Here is a 17,539-nt window from a genome sequence, read left to right on the forward strand (position 1 = left end):
GAAGAGTGGGTCAGGTCTATTATGTTACCACTCCGTCATCAATCATATGAGGTGTTGCTGTTGCAAAGAGCGAAATACAACAACGCTGACCTCAATATCACATTTATAGTGATGAGTGCTATAGCTGACAATTATGAGCAGGATTCTCCATGACCTTGATGGTTGTACATGTTACATCGCTATCACTGTTAGCCAGCGGCATTTAATCATTAGCCGTGTCATAGTCAAATGCTCTGATAAGCTTTAACGAACATAAAAAAGTAGAAGTGATGGTTCCCGGGTCCTTTAAAGCAATTCCGTGTGAAGGGACATTTAACACATGTTGTACCTTGGCACTGTCCTTTCCCTCATCTACCTCCATCGTCTTCTGGCCTGAAGTAACAATATGTTGTGGAAGTAATGGCACTGGTGACACAAGATCAATGCTTCAGGGTTAACACAAATCTACACACAGCTGCTTAACCCTCGCTCTTATACTGATGCACACTGACACGTGGATTGTGTGATGAACACATGCTGACACACATGTCAGCAACCTAGCACCACAAGCAGCAGACACAGCCTCGCTATTAGCATAAAAGTTACAGTGATACCAGAAAAAGAAGGTGTCACTTTAGTTCCAAATACTCATGAAATATGGATTATGCCTACTGGTGTGTCTCCTAAGTTTTATATTTAACAATCATTTATAAGGATGGCTCAGAAATAACAACATGTAATTGAGTGGGGCGGTGTGAATATAAAATATCTTGTGACATTTCATGACACCATCTCATGAATATTATAAGCTAGCACAACTAGCTTTGTCCTGTAAAGACAATTGCAGCAGACAGGCTGAATGCCATCCAAACAGATGTTACTGTTTAGCAGAGCATTCAGCGTAAACATTGAACAATTTATCACAGAATGCGATAGAAATAGCCCACAATATGTCCTAACTTCCTTGCCATATTTCATGTGCATGATGTCCTTCACTTTGAGACTAGGAAATAGCACATTTTAAACAGGCTACTAAACAATGAGGTTTGAAAACTAGAAACTCATCATGGAAAGAGTACTATGGATCACATATGGTAATGTTAACTGTGTGCTCATTAATTCAGCATTAATTGAGATTTTAAAGGAACATAAACATATCAGACAGCTAATAAAAAAATTGATCTTATTTAATATCAGTGCCTAAAATGCTGATCCATCTCCCATACTGTCTACTATAAGACAGGTTATATACATTTATAACCACATCCTAATTAACATTTTTATTAGATTTTTAAGCTGTCATAATCTACCCATCATCTAGTTTCAGTCTAACCTTGTAAACAGCAGGATTTACTACATGTTACTACACAAGTAATAACTAAATATTGTGCAAAAAACCCAGAACATGCTTTGGAAACACTCATACACAAAAACCATCCACACTGTGTGCTTACTTATTGATCAAACTAATATCCTTCCCTGGATATCAGATGTAAAAGCAAAAAACAGCCAAGGAAGAGGTATTTCACATAAGCAAAGGTAAAGCAGATTAGTTATCATTCATTAGTTATTACTTAAACCTTTACATATCATAAACAGTTTGATTCTAAGACAGGTCATCATTGTAGATGAGAACTGGTTCTCAATTGACCTACCTGGTTAAATAAAGGTTATTGAATAAACATCAGTACACATTAAAACAAGAGATAAAAGACAAATAGAGCGGATACTACACTTCACAGATACACACTTTACAAAAATCTAAGCAAGCATTACAAAAGACTACGATGAAAAAAGGTACGAAGGAGTGTTGGAGACTCACAGGAAGGACTTGACGTCCAGGCCACGGCTCTTCATCTGGTCCATCATGTAATCCCAGCTGCCAGGATTGGCACGTGAGCGCCCTCCTGTTCCTCCTCCCCTATAACGAGAGGCACCTGCTCCCGCTGGGCTGCCCCGTACACCCTGGGGGCCGCCTCGTGTACCCCCACCCTCACCACTGTTGCCACCTCCCTCTCCTCTCCCAGCACCCCCACCTGCCACAGGCTGGCCAGGTGCAGTGTGTAACTGTCCCAAACTCTGAGATGTGGTGGGGGGATGGCCCAGACCCGGACCTGAAGGGTGGATGAGAGGCTGCTGAAGACTCTGCTGGCGAAGCAGCGTCCGCGGCCGAGAGGGGATGTGCTCCAAAGTGGATGCATAGGATAAGACTGGATCCCCAAAGCTGGGAGGGCAGAGGAGTAGGGAGGTAAGAGAACGTGAGGAAGGCCACGGCCGGCAGAGAATAGGGTGATGGTGAGAGAGGAAGGAGTCAGTGGTTGCAGAAGAGGAAGGAGGAGAAGACACAGTAGATATGGGAGAGGAGCCGTGGCAAGAAGAGGTGAGTTGTTGAGAAGTGGAGATTTCAGGATAGAAGAGAGGGGAAGTATCATCAGAGATGAGACAAGGTGGCACAGGGCAGGAGGGAGACACAGCAGCAGAAGTCAGGTTGATACAATGACGTTCATCCACACAGGAAGTAGATGATTGCGAGGTGGGAGAGGAAGTGGAAAGGGTGGTATTTGACGGCAAAGAGGTAGAGGGAGGAGTGTTGGGAGGTGGAGACAGGAGGAGGAGGAGAGAGAAAGAGATCAACGTGAGGCAGCAGCAGTAACAGCAATAGCAAAAATAGCAGTAGAAGGTGCAGCCTGAGTGGTCGCTGTGTGCAGTGTAGTGCTCATAAGGCTGTGTGGAGCAGCAGTATGCCCACAGTGAGCTCGCCCTGTGCGTCTGCGTCAAATGTGGAGGCAGTTTGCGTGTCTGTGCGGTCTGAGTTTGTGGTTTGCGTGAGGGTGTGTTTCGTGTGGGCAGAGGTCGGATGTGCACTGTCCGCACAGGCGTAGAGCGGCTATGTGCCACATGACCGAGCCGAGGCGTGGGGGTCACGGTTTTGCAGCTTCCGGGCCTTCCTGGTGAGGGTTTTTTGGTCTGATGAGAGATCCTCATTTCGTCAGTTAACTTTTTCCATGTCTGACAGCCTCTCCTCGTTTCACTCTAAGTCTTTTTCGTCTTTTAAATACATGCTGCCCCTCTAGAGACATCCCAACAGCCAACCAAGTCCTACAGCATGACTCCCTCCCTCTGTCACCCTCTCATTTTCCACTCCTCCCCTTCATAAATGATGTGTAACTAGTACATTTCTTAAAAATGTACCATTTGACACATTCCACAATGCCACTATAATGTCATCGCTTTTGCATTCATCATAAACTGTTTGAGGGTTTACAGTATTCCATGTGATGATTTTTTTCTTATTTTTGCCTCTCACTAAATATATCCTTCGCTCTCATGGAACGCTGTGTAACCCAGACTTCCAGAACTGGGTCATGAGAGAGCTATTCACATCAGTTAAGTGCAGCTTACGCCGCTTTGCATCACTTCACCTAACACAATTTTACATAATGCTTTTAGCATGATATCTTTCATGTTTAGCTGTCACAGAAAAGGATCAAAAAGGTAATGGAAGGTTTGTAGAAATGAGACAGATTGTGGGCAAATACATAAGAAAAGGAGAATAAGAGGTGTGGCTTTATACAGCGACACAAAGATGGAGATAGTGAGATGGAAATGATAAGAGCAGAGGGTGATGATGGAGGAGAGACAGAAAATGGGGTGCGAGACACAAACACAAGAGACACAGACACTTATAGCGGCCTGAAAATAGATTCCAATTATAGACAGGGGGCAAAAAGAAAGATGAGAAGAGGAGAGGAGAGGAGAGAAGGAGGGAATGAGCAGTGAGGTAGTGATGAACGTAAATGTGTTGTGGAGGAAGAAATCACAGGCATGAGGTGCTAAAGGAAGGTGCAAGAAATCGCGGAGTTGAAAATTAACTACCTTGTTTACAACAGGCTGAATATAGACCCTAAATCATGGCATACGTCATGGCTGTGGGATACATGTAGTTAGTGCCCAACATAGTTTTCGCCTAAATTGTAATCAGGAAGAAGGTTGGCAGGGTATGACGCATTCTTTCAGTCAGTGTGAGAAAATGAGACTATTTCGGTGTTACATTTTTGAAAGTACACTCGCAGGCAGTCCAGTTGCTCCCATAAATAAATCATACTTTCCTGCAGATTCCAACAGTCTGCTATACTGTGCAGCTGGGCTGGCCGTGTCAGCTCAAGGTTTGAGTCAGTGTGATACAGCTTGGGAAACTATTGTTATAAACTCACAGCAAGAGTTCACATTTCGTCACACCTCAGTATGTGCCCACACGCTCACCTTGACACTTTAGCTCAAGTTTTCACCAAGCTGTGCCCGACCTTCCTCTGTGTTTCTATTCAGAACTGATTCATTCATCTAATCATAGCTGCTGCGGAAATAAAAACTTACACACATTTTGACACTAAAAACAGTGATGGTCTGCCGACACAATATGAGGAAACTCTGCAGTGTGCGATAACATTGTTCAATATTGCAGTGGCAATATAATGTGCAATAAATAAACTAAACTTGCAGTTGCCACCAAACTAATGGTAATTATTCTGAGGTTAGATGACTCAGTTATCTGAGTGTAAAAGCATGGCATGTGGAAATATAATGATTTTTGTTATTCATTATGATTCAGTCAGTGTTTTGTGTTATTTACAGTGCATGGTCTTATTGTGATGTAAATGAAAACAAATTTTATTGGTCAGCACAAAGTGATTTTATCAATAAACCGTTATATAAATAACAGTGTTTTGAATTAACAATCTTTTTTTCTTGTTAATTTTAAGCCAGTATTATATTGTATGGGTAAGTTTAATAATACTATGTGTATTACAAGATTAATAATACAATGTGTATTATTAAACTTACCCATACAGTATAATACAAGACACAAGCGACCACACAATACAAAAGAACAAGTGGTTTATTTGCACTGAACACTGGAACATAGATTAATACTACCAATAATTCTCCACTCAGGTGCCCTTGAGTCGTAGTAAAAGAAAGTACAGCAAGATGTCTTTAAAAGAGAACAAACAGCGGTAACAAACATGAAGTTGCAATAAAGCCTTTTTGCAAATTTCACTCAACTTCTCTGTTGGATGGAAACAATTATTGTTATGTGATATTGTTGTTTGCAATTATGTAATGATTGTGACAGGCCTAATTGTGACTTAAATGTTTGCTTTTTGATGCCAGGATCTGAACTCACTTGTTGGGTCTCAATCCTCCGGACTGCATGTGGCCCTGGACGGTCTGCCACCTCCCGGCCTTCACTCCCTCTGTCACCATGCTCTTCACGCTGTCACTGCGATAAGGACCCCCCCCTTCATCCCCATGCCCAGTTGCTGCCCCCTTCTGACCCCCTGACACTGCCCCACTAAGAGAAAGAGACAGTGTGTGCAGATCCCACGGTAGATAGAGGGTGTAGAGAAAGAGAATAACAACAGGCAGAGGAGAAAAAGACCAAAGAGTGTGAGAAGAACAGACACAACACACACACAGGAAAACAGACTGAGCAACCACATGGCTAAAGAGGTGAGACAGATCAGTAGAGTGTGCATAGGGGGAGGTTTAGTTTTCCAGGCCAACTGAGAAGCATGTAGATGAAAAGATCTGGAGTCCAGTGTGGGGAGAAAAAAGAGGAGTGGGGAGAGGAAAGCAGGGAGGAAGAGGAGCCTGTGGAGGGTGGAAAACCAGCAAGAAGTCACTCCTGAGGGCCTGGGGGGGTGGATTCTACAGCTGCCAGCATTCACTAGTAGCAACATTGTGTTGATACTGGTCATTTAGCGTTCATTGTCTCATTCATTTAGGCATTTGGGACTTTAGATTTGCAATTCAATAGCAACTTAAAGCAATGGGAACTGGAGTGCCTCATGAGAAAATAATCGATTCGTTTCGAAAGTCATCCAAAGTGACATTGGGTTAAATATAAATGCATCTTTTCCTGCAAAACACTGATTACTTTCTATTTTTAGACATAATACTTTAAGATTCTCATTTGATAACCATTTAAAGTCAATAACAGTAAAAATAATTACAGGAGGTAGTAAAATACCTGGACCGAAAAATCAAAAACGAAGTCTAATCATGCTGGCTTTAATAAAAGATAAAAGTACAGAAATTAATTAGTGCTGAAACTTAGGAGCTGTGGTCAGAATTTCCACTTAAAAACTGCTTTTGGGTTTGAAATGTCATGTGTAGTCTGAAAGCAGTGATGATCAAAAATAAAGCACAGTAGTGCCCTCTGGTGACATGAGTACATTTCATTAATATGCATAGTGCTCTTGCTTCAGGAGAATCAAAACACAAGGCACAGGAGACATGGTAGTCTGGTGTGTAAGTGCAGATTTTGGGAATGCTACACTGTCATCACGTCCCTTGAAGGTCACCTTTCACATCTAACTCTGACCAATTGACCTGGTGGTGCATTCAGATAAGTCATCAATCACAACAACAGCATGGATGACACTGCCGGAGCAACGGTCAGCACAGGATACACAGGCCTCATTTATCGAGCTGAGCACAAGGTGAATGTCTCTACGCTTTATTAAAGGTAGGAGCACGTAAATTAAAGGGGCCATAAATTCCCCAGAACATTTACAAGAGGTATCTGACTCTAGCAGGATTTCGAGTCAAAAGTGATTTATAAAGAAATATACCTTTACTTTTTCATATCTGGGTCATTAGATAAATAAAATAAAGTGTAACATGCACTATATTTAATCCACCATAGTTTAATTTGGAAAATAGCCTGTCAAACACTATAACCATTTTTCCAAGGAATTTGTCAAGACTGTTGTTGACATTGAGTTAACACTGAAAAATTATAGTGTTGAATCTCAAATCCAATAAATCCTTAAACGTGGAGATTGATTGTACAGGGTAGGTAACCTGTTTGATAAATGAGGCCCGGTGTCATTTGAGAAATTGAAAGCTGCTGATCTCAAGAGCGTCTCAAACAAAAAGTGATTCCCCAGCTGTCTGTTGGCCTTAATGATATGGTACTGATCAGGAGGTCAAGCCCCATGTCTTCTAGTTAAAATGTGTTTTATTTTAAGGCTTTTCTTTACAAGTTCTAACATAACTGATAATATAAGTTGTTTACCGGAGGGAAATCTATTTCCTACTGCTGGACAGAAAAATGTGAAGAAAGGACCTACTGAAAAAAAAACAGGTTTATAGACAATAAATTACAATCGAAAGGGTTTTGTGAAAAATGAACTTCTCAAGACAGAAGCACTCAGGTCTAAAGCCTTTTTCTCGAGATCAGCAGCCATCATCTTGAGGCAGAGTTTTCAGACAGTAATCCATATATCCACTGCGTTCATAAGCACGCTGCTGCCTCCTTTCTCCAGGCAATTTAACTCACAGTCCTCAACAGCTAGGTCTATTAAAGATGACCAGTTATTAGACAGTTTATCAGACAGATGCCTGGTAGCAGAATGTCTAAGCTTTTAGCCCCCTCAGTGCCCAGAGGGAGATGGGTTTGACCTTGCTAGTGCTTTATTGGATTCAAGTACCAAGTGAGTGAAAAAATGACTTTTAATGCATCAAGTAAAACACCTTATCTCTCAAAATGATGACACAGTTCAAGTGCTACAGTGTTAGTACAGGGCACATTAGTTATTAGTCTGATGGGGGTCAAAGAGAAGCCACAGATGGATGTAAACCACAGGTGAACACTGGCACCACACTGCAACCTGGTTTAACGGTCAACCCTCCACGAGAACAAGAACAACAGCAAGTTGAAAGGACGGGGAGGAAAACAGATAACAGAGAATGAGGGTTAAAGTATATCTTTTGGAGAGGAGAGCTACGAGGGTTGTCCGTCTCCATGGTTACAGCCCATGGGAGAGAGGTGAGAGGTTAGAGGTCAGAAGTTAGTGGGACCAGCAGGGCTGTAGGGAGTAGGGGGGCAACTGAGTTGAACATGTGCCTGTGTATTCATTAAAAGGTGACAGGACGTGAACAGTAACAGCAGAAATTAGCCTGAGGGACATACATGGCTCTGCTGTTTTGCCGCTGCATTAATAGTCCAATGACTGTCGTGGGGATGCGGTAATGTGCGTGTGTGACATTTCCTACACTCACATTTCCCAAGCAGATTATGAGTAATCATTAGTAACCATTTGTGCCCTCCGGTGTGCTAACATTGGGTGGGTTGTTATTGTTGTTGTCGTTATTAGTATTGTTGATGAAAATCGCATTATACAACAATAATAAGTGCAGAAATGTGCACTCCGTGTATATATATTCCATCACTATGGCATTTGTGGAATGGATTTTTCAGAAAGCCTTTGGCTAAGTATCTAAACTAACTCATGAGAAAATTTTGTCCCGAGGAGTAAATAATGCTCAAGATTATGAAACTAGGTGGATTTAATTAGCTGTCAGCCATTATAACATCCATGTCCAAATGTCCAATTTGGTGAGTGTGCAGCAAGGAAACGGATGGTGGGGATAAGAGGGAAAAGACAAAAAGGAAAGAAAAGGAAGGGGGAAGGGAAGGGAAGGGAAGGGAAGGGAAGGGAAGGGAAGGGAAGGGAAGGGAAGGGAAGGGAAGGGAAGGGAAGGGAAGGGAAGGGAAGGGAAGGGAAGGGAAGGGAAGGGAAGAGAAGGGAAGGGAAGGGAAGGGAAGGGAAGTGGGGGTGCCCCTGCCTCATTACAGCCCTGCTCGGTGGGAAGTCTCTTACCAGCCTTAGACCAAGACTCACTTGAGTGTGAGGCGAGGATCTCCATATGGGGCATAGGGAGAAATGTTTAGTACGAACTCCTTGGGAGGATAGGAGCTCCACCTCTGCTGCACTGTGCTGCTGTCATTGTTATTCCAAAAGTCTCTGTCTAGATCACTGTGGCCAAAGAGAGAGACAGGTCAGAGCAACACAACTATGGATAGCCTCGGCACCAACCAACCAGTGATGATGCCAGGGCTTGGATTGAGGAAGAGGCTGTATTAATGAGAGTTGGAGCCAAAACAGGCCCAGATTAATGTCTTTTATTTTTCTAATAAACACCATAGGTTTGATTTAGAAATAAAATAAAAAAAAAGGGCCAGCCTGGGGGAAAAAGGCATTCACAAAAACTTGTTATAAAGCCATGTGCTGTAGCAAAGACACAGATAGATAGAGAGGCAGCAAGAAAAGAGGAATAATCATAATCTGATGAATACAAACAGCATGAGATTACATTCTGATCATCTAGCACAGCACCACTGATCAAACACATTTGAGTAAACATTAAGAAGTCTGGCCTCCATCCTTGGCGTGAGCAGTGAAAAACACATGAGTGCATAAGACACAAGGCAGAGAGATAAATCGCACACAGTCAAAGAAGAGGAGGAAAAGGTGAGCAGAATCACTAATGTCATACAAGTCACACGCAGTGGTCGTAGCTGTAGCACAGGGACAGAGCAGGAGAGAAAAGCAATGCACAGAGAGGAGTTGGAAGCTGAAATGATAAACAGAGCACACCGATGCTGCTGTGGCCAGTGAGAAAGAAAATGCAAAAATTAACAGACTGCGGGACCCATGTCAGAATACATTCACAAATCTGTAGTGCTTATATTGTCAGTACACAAAACAAAAGTAAACATGGGCATTGCCAAAATAGCTGAGACAACAGCAGGCTATAGAAGAAAAAATGAGTAGGTTAACAGAGGCATTTTGTGGAATAACATATTATGCTTAGCATTACAAAGCTGACATTTTCTGATGCTGACCTATAGTCTTGTTTCATCAAGAGCAGAAAATACCTTAATCTTAGTTTGATCCCTGTAAGAAATGTTAGATCACAATCCTGCCAAACATTTACCCTCCGATAATTTCACTACAAAATCGCTTTCTAAATAGAGCACAAGTCCCTCTTTCTTTATGTAAGACCGGACTGTTTTAAGTACAGAGGAGTGGCTAAAGGCCAGCACTTAGGGAGACCTATCTCACAACCCGTAAGATAGGTGGAGGACACTTCTCCAGCCAAAAGATTTACAGGTAAGATAATGCAGATTTAATCATATCCTGATTAAATCACTAACCTTTCATTTATTGTCTGGGAGAACATTGTCTTGCAGAACGTGTACTCTTCAAGATAAACAACAGGCTACATTTTCTGCCTTGTTTTTATGGCGTATGTTTCCAAAGGACTCAAATCTGAGTCTTTATTACCAGATTATTCTACCCCAACTAGTTACCAGGCACTTACTTGATGGCTTTCTTCTCCCCTCGCCCACGTGCCGAGTCTGGAGTGTCTGCTGTTTCCACTCCTGGCTTATTCCTCTTCCCCTTTAGCCAAGCAGAGAGAGGCGACAGCAGAGAAAGCAGAGCAACAAAAGGTTAGCTTAGACTTGTCCTTTGAAGCTGTTTTTGCTATACTAATTTCAAGTGTAAATGCCTCTCATATTATCTCAGGAACACTGTGCCATCAGTCTTTACCTGATGGTCTCCTGATTACACTCATCAAAGTCAAATCAAATCTGCTCTGGAGAGCCATTTCTGCCTATGATTATCATTCGCACCACCCTGAAATTTACATGGCAATTGCCTCTTTAAGGTAATCCGCTGGGTACTGGAGAGAAGCCTCTAGAAAGTCCTGCACCAGCCTGATTTTAAATAGCTAGAGCATGACCTGCTGTAACCATGGAAATAATAGCAATTTAAAGGCTTGGAAAAGTGAGGTCTGCTGGGCGCATTCTACTGGAAAAGCTCATTACAGTTAAAGGTGTTTCACATGTGTCACAATGCAGGTAATCTCTATTGACACTTCGCTACAAGTGGGACAGAGGAGGATCAGTTTAAAGCTGCCCTTTGCCCAAAAAAAACATGCATTCTTCCCTGAAAGTGATGCTCTGATACATCGAGGACAGGGTAGGATTCTCCATTGCAGAAAACGAGTAGGAGGAAAACACACTGAGCTGCCACCATGGCTTGGCCTGTAAAATTGGATCTCAGCTTGGCTGTAGCGCAAGATCCTGTCGCAGGCTTGTTTGTGGGGGGCTGAGCATGGATCTACAAATTGGAGATCCCAGGTTGGACTCTGATTATGCATGGGGCTAAGCAGCATCCATGTTTCTACTTCACTCATGTCAGAAGCCTTCATATCATGTCTTTTCAGATACAACCGGAGTTCTACTTCCTGACCTGAAAGTGACAAATCATATCATATCTAGATATTCAAAGTTTTTGGCTCACATTGGGTTTGGTTTTGCTAATTTTCAAATGTATTTTATAAAAAAGTTTCTTCTCTGTTTCTTCCCCTATTATCACGAAGAACAACTATAGTAATACAAATTAGCTCATTAAATACAACATATAAAAGAGATTAATAGCACACAACAAATAATATTCAAAACAGCATTTTTGTGTTTATCCTATTGTAACAAATTGAGAACATAGAAAACTAAGTTCAGGAAACAAATCTCACATTGGCTTGTTTGTATGTAGGTGGAAAAAGACATTGTGGAAAAGCAATAATTGTGCAAATACAACAAAAATATAGCATGTAATTTACAAAGGACAGACAATGGGTGGAATTCTCTGCAGACTCTGCTGCCAGATGTGTAAACCATGAATGATACTGAATGAATGTTTAATGATGTCAAGTGTGAAATCTTAAGTTAGATATTGGATGGACATGCATAATAAAAGCACAGATGATCACAGTGTTAGTGCATATACATATAACCTCATTATCCTACAATCCCACGGCGTAACAGTTGCAGAACACACAACATTAATAACTGTCAGATCCTGACTGATGTGGCGTTAATGTGGTTACAGCTGCTGCACCATGTGTAAATGTCTGAGTATGGAAATGCCATGACACACACTAATGTTTCTGCTAAGATCCAATCATTGACTGAGAAAAAAAAAAAAAAAAAAATCAGGAGTAAGATATTAATCAAACTTGTTTCAGACTGAATTACATTAATAGTTGGAGTGTATGGACATTTCAGTAGAATGTATTATAGATGCAAAATATCATAGCAGCAGTTTGTGATTGTGGAGAGATCTGTGTGTGCATGTTTTAACTCATTACAAAGCACAATTTGAGAGTTTTTGCAGTTTCTGCAGTTTTCCCTATGTGCTAACCCATGTGCTGAAATGCAGTGACACATCTGTAACATCTGAAATTTAACTACAAAAATATGGCAAATGGCACTGAGGTGCAAAGTATATGGGCATGTTTACTCCAGTAAATCATTATCAACATCAATCATTTGTGCAAAATGTTTTGTGAATAGGTCTTTAAAATAAAGCAGATTGCAGACACAAATAGTACATAATTAGCAGGTACAGTCAGCTTGTTGTGGATTCAGCCCAGTGAGTCTCAGTAAGATGTTGGTCCATGCCTCCAGAACAGCTTTAGTGTGTACACTCTACTAGAGGGAGGAACACCTCATGCAGTGTTTTGATGATGATGGTCCAATATCTCCCATAGGTATTCCCCTAGGTTAAAATTTGGTGACTATGACGGCCACAGCCTATGAGTCACATAATTTTCATTACCATTCAGTGGCCCCTCGTGCCCTATAGTTGGGGAAAATGTCATCCTGTAAGAGAACACTCCCACTGACTTTTCCTTTAATTTGTCAACCATCTTTAGACAGCCAACTATAGGAGAACACCAACCCCTCCCCATTTTTAATTGAAGCCTGATAAGATCAGAAGTTAATCTATGTGGGTACGTGGACTGGCCTCAGTTCACCATTTAAGGCCAGTCAAGAACTAGATTAATGAGCCCAATGAACAGTCAGTACGTAACACCTGACATTTATTAGTAGCAGCTGGATCAAAACCTTATGGGTATGAGCACTACAATTTTTTTTCAGAAGTGCCTGTAAAAAACCTGTTTAATCACTTGTCTGATGTAAGCAGAAACCTGAGCTGAGCAGCATATGGCTTGCTTATAAAACAACTAATATTAAAATCTGGCCTTGTTAATACAAAGATAAGCAAAGCTCTAAGATGAAAATAAGGAGACTCAGCCAGAGGATATTTCTGAATTTCTGACAGACTCTCAACTGACTCAGATCTATATTATTGTGCAAGTGTTATAAATAGCAGGAGCTTATAGAAATGCAAATTATGCCACAGTGCTGAGCTTCAGGCAAACAGAGACTCCACATAGCCTAAACAATAGAGATATCATTTCAAACTGTAGACCACATGTTTGATTTTGTGGCTTTGGACATTGTTGGACCTGTTACAAACCAGAGTTGACAATAACACTGCTGAGCTAAAATGATAAAGCCCACAATAATAATACCCAGCAAAAGTGATATCTATCACACACAAAGAACCAAAGCTGCTGATCTATTGTATAATCAGCATTCACCTGAGATAGAAAGATCAGGAAATGAATAAACACAGATTTGACAGAAATGTCTAGTTAAACAACAGCTTAAGGGATGTGTGTTGCTGATTTATATTCTGACTTCCAGGTAAAGTCTCTTTTAAAACATGGACGTCTGTTTACTGACAATATGTTCTCAGCTTAGACATCATTCTTGATATTTCATTGTTTGCTTAAGGCATTTCTTTGTACAATGCTGTTATCATTGCACGACATACTTGATGAATACACAGTATGACCTATCATATTCAAAACATGCTCAGCAGTAGATTATTTTTCCTCAGAAAAGGAACATTAGCACACAAACAACATAAAACACTGTTCTCTTGCATGGCAATTTCTGGGAGAGTAAACTGTCTGAATTTCTGTCAGACAAACAATCAAAGGAAACTCATGTATCATTCAATGATTTCGTAAAATTTTCAGGAAGGTGGGAAGACATAGAGGACGAGCAAGAGTCCAACACAGAAACAGGGATGAGAGCTGAAAATAGAAATCAAATTTAAATTAAAAAAAAAAAAAAAAAAAACATAGGCAAGTAGAAGGAGAGAAAACAAGGACAGTGCAGGATGTCTGGTGAGACAAGGAGATGGGGGGTTGGGAAGGACAGGTGTGAATAGTGAACTGAGAAAAACAATGAGTGACAGTAGGTCCCAACTGGATTGGATGTGAAAACAAGGAAGGACTCCTCAATGGACATCGAGCCCTGCAGTCCTCATTTCTATGTGTGACTGTGTGCACAAAAGACACACTCCCACACACAAAGATGTACACTTCTTCAGATCCATCACCTCTCCTTCAGCTCATTCACAAGAGTGGATAACAAACACTTTTTTGTTCATAGGTGCAGGGGCTGCAGGGATCCATGGTGATGGATATGCCAATGCTCAACAGGGCATCAGGCTAGAGACAATAAAGAAAATCAGCTAAATACCCCAAAGGACGGTTAAAACGAACTAATAAAAAGAGCCAGCAATTTCCCTCTCAACCCCCACTCAAATACCCTTGAAAATACTTAAGTCTAATATAACCAGCCGTCACACAACAAAGGGTTTCACACAATTACAGTATTCAGCAGTGTCTGGCTCTGAGCCTCGTGTCCCGCCAATATGATGAACCAATTATGAGACATACTCAAACTGCAGCAAGCCGCGACTTGGACAAAGAAATTAAAAAAAATAAATAATAAATAACGATCCGCCAGCACTTTTTCAGTCAAACCCCCAGCTGAGCATGTTCAAAATGACATAACTGTAGACTGGTGGAGGAGATGAGTGAGAAAAAGCTGCCTTGGGTGATGCTCAGGGTTTTCTTGAAGAATCCAGACATGAGGAGACAGAGTGAAACTACCACTCTCTCTGTCTCAGTTGGCAGTGCACTGCCTTCCAACACCCAGCTGTGTTTGTTTGCTGTGAATTAGCAGGCAGCAAGAGCCTACATGCTCGCTCAATATTACCCACATCACACCATAATTAGAGAGGAGTGCACTATTAAAACGGTTGTCCGCTGCTAAATTATCAAGTAATCATTAGTTTTTAGCATGTCAAAACAATTTTTTCACCTGTGTTTTTCTGTAGTTTTCAACAACATCAAGAAGCATACAGATGTTTAAATGTACATAAATAACAACAAGACATAATGACAAATCTGTTTGTCACTTAAACGTGACAGGTCATGGTGCTAAAGCAACATCATATCCAGTTTTTACATTCCTTTATAATAGTACTCATAACGGTGACAACTTTCTCTGAATTTCTTTAATTATTGACTTCCACATCTTTTCCCTCCTCTGATTGGCGTAATTACTGTCATTCTCTGAGTTCAAACTCCTAATTCGCAGTTAATGCAACCAAAATGCTGACAGTTGTTGATAAAAGTCCAACAGGGACTGAATCAGGCTGTGAATCTGGTCAGGTCCAATCTCAGCTCTACTCACAACTATGTCACGGATCAAACAGCACAGGGCTCACAGGAACAGGCAGAGGGATTCTGAATGCCAAACAGCAACTGCTGCTCAAACAGATGTTAGCAGCACCACCTCTAATACGGTATCTGAAAATCCCACCCAACCCGAACATGCCAACCTGCTGAAAGTCCTCAGTCCCAAGAGCTAAATAACCATGTGACTTATCATATTTTGGCTGGTTTTATTGTTGTTATTGTTACCACCTATGTTTAGAATTATTCACTGCAGAAAGCATTATTATAATAGACAGTAAAAAAGAAACAAATCTGTACAAAATCACAGTTGAAACATAGCAGATCATCTGCTGTAAAAACCTGTCAGTGAAAGTGTGAATTCATTTTTATTGGTTCATCACATATTCTGAAATTTCATGCTGACACATCTATAAACAGCAGTAAGCAAACATACTTAGCAGACAGCAGAAAGAGTTGATAGCATTCAGTACGCAGTATTTCCAGGGGGCTCAGATAACAGAAAGCCAAGCAGGAGGAAGGCTTCAGGATGACTGCACATGAGGACTTTTAAAATAAAATCCATTGCACTGGTTGCCAAAGCTAAAACACCGAAAGCAACACTCACCCAAATGTCTTGTCTATTAACCTATGAATCATAACCAAAACTGGCATGGGCCCACTCGCAACTGACACGTGAAGCTTCAGGCAAACATTTGTTCTTATGAAAGCTGACACTGTCAAAGACTACACTCGGAAATATCAAAAATGAAAGTTTTAGACATGGACTTCCCTGTGGTAACTCTGCTTAAAAAAGAGCATTTACTGCATATATTTTACTTAATGAAAAGGGTTTTTTTTGTGTTGAGAAACCCTGCATGCTTGAATATACAGTATATCATGCATCTATAATGAGAACCTTCATGTATGAGTTGAAAGTAACCTTGTTTATGCAAATTACACTTTATGTATATTTTAATCAAGTGTTCAGGGAATAAAATGCTACCATGAAAAACAACTCAAATAAACACATCAAGGGAACTGAGGAGAAACACTTTCTATAACATGACTTTTTTAGATTGTATAGCTGAGGAGCTTCAGTCATTATTAGTCACATACAGTATAGAAATTAGTACACCATTGAAGATGATGACAAAATGTGACGAAATTATTATTACTAATAAGATCGGTGCCAATACTGATTGCTGCCTTTGTCTTCTGAACAATGTTGTGCAAAATAAAACTTCTCAGTTTAACAAAAATAAAAGTATAAATAATTTTTTCAGCTCTTTCGCATTTTATATAATAAAAGCATCTATTTACCTCGAAGTATCCTACTGTATTTACCACAGCATGTTATGAACACAGTGGGTCAATCCTTTTCACACAAATCAGTTTTACAAAACTAAACCTGGTTTCCACAAATGTAAGTTGTTTGTTAACACAATATCCTTAACAAAGGTTTATAAAAATCATGCATACATGCTGAAGGCACTACTGCTGAGGAGAAGCACTCCTTAGGTACTGAAATCTGAAATCAAATGACGAGACATTTTCAATACACAGTAATGGCAAGAAAAAGTATGTGAACCCTTTGACATTTCCCAGTTTTCTGCATAAATTGGTCAAAAATCGGTCTATTCTGCATTTAAGGCTACATTCAGACTGCAGGCAAATGTGGCCCAAATCCGATTTTTTTGCCCATATGTGACCTGTATCCGAGCTGTTAGAGAAAGTTTCAACAGCACAAATCCAATTTTTTTAATCCAACCCAGGCCACTTTTATATGTGGTCCTAAATCCAATATGAATCTGATATTTTGCAGTGCAACTTCAGTCTGAACAGCCAGGTCGCATTTATCTGACCTTTACATCAGTGAAATGGGACAAACGACATAATTCTGCATCCCAGGAGTGTTAGTTACGTAAGCACAGTGCATGCCTGCATAGTCACATATTATGTCAGGACCTCTTTTGCGCATGCGGGTCACTTCACGGTCGCATTCAGTTTATATTCAAAACTGATAGAAGTCGCATTTAGTGTGTAATATGAATGAGCACACAAAAAAATAGTATTTCACCAAAAAATCCAAATTGTGCATTAAGACCTGCTGTCTGAACGCAGCCTATGTCACCAGTATAGACAAAGAGAATGTGCGTGACTTATTACCCCACAATCATTCATTCATTCATCCTCTAAACCTGCTTTATCCTCACTAAGGTTGTGGTGGGTGCTGGAGCCCATCCCAGCCACCTATGAGTGAAGGCGGGGTACACCCTGGACGAGTCACCGACATATAGAGATGAACAACCTGTCACTC

At 40.8% G+C, this 17,539-nt stretch overlaps 1 protein-coding gene across 2 annotated transcripts in view; it reads right to left on the reverse strand.

Moving 5' to 3' along the window:
- syt7a (synaptotagmin VIIa) overlaps window positions 1–17,539 on the reverse strand; it is an 89,658-nt gene that overhangs the window by 30,216 nt on the left and 41,903 nt on the right. The window contains exon 3 of one of the 2 annotated variants that reach the window (XM_030135720.1): window positions 10,153–10,232. In XM_030135720.1, the coding sequence (XP_029991580.1) occupies window positions 10,153–10,232 (80 nt within the window). Of the gene's footprint in view, window positions 1–1,801; window positions 2,965–10,152; window positions 10,233–17,539 lie in introns of those variants that run through there. The other variant, XM_030135719.1, reaches the window with a different exon arrangement.

This window comes from Sphaeramia orbicularis, chromosome 6 (genome assembly GCF_902148855.1).
Source record: "Sphaeramia orbicularis chromosome 6, fSphaOr1.1, whole genome shotgun sequence".
Taxonomy (NCBI): Eukaryota; Metazoa; Chordata; class Actinopteri; order Kurtiformes; family Apogonidae; genus Sphaeramia; species Sphaeramia orbicularis.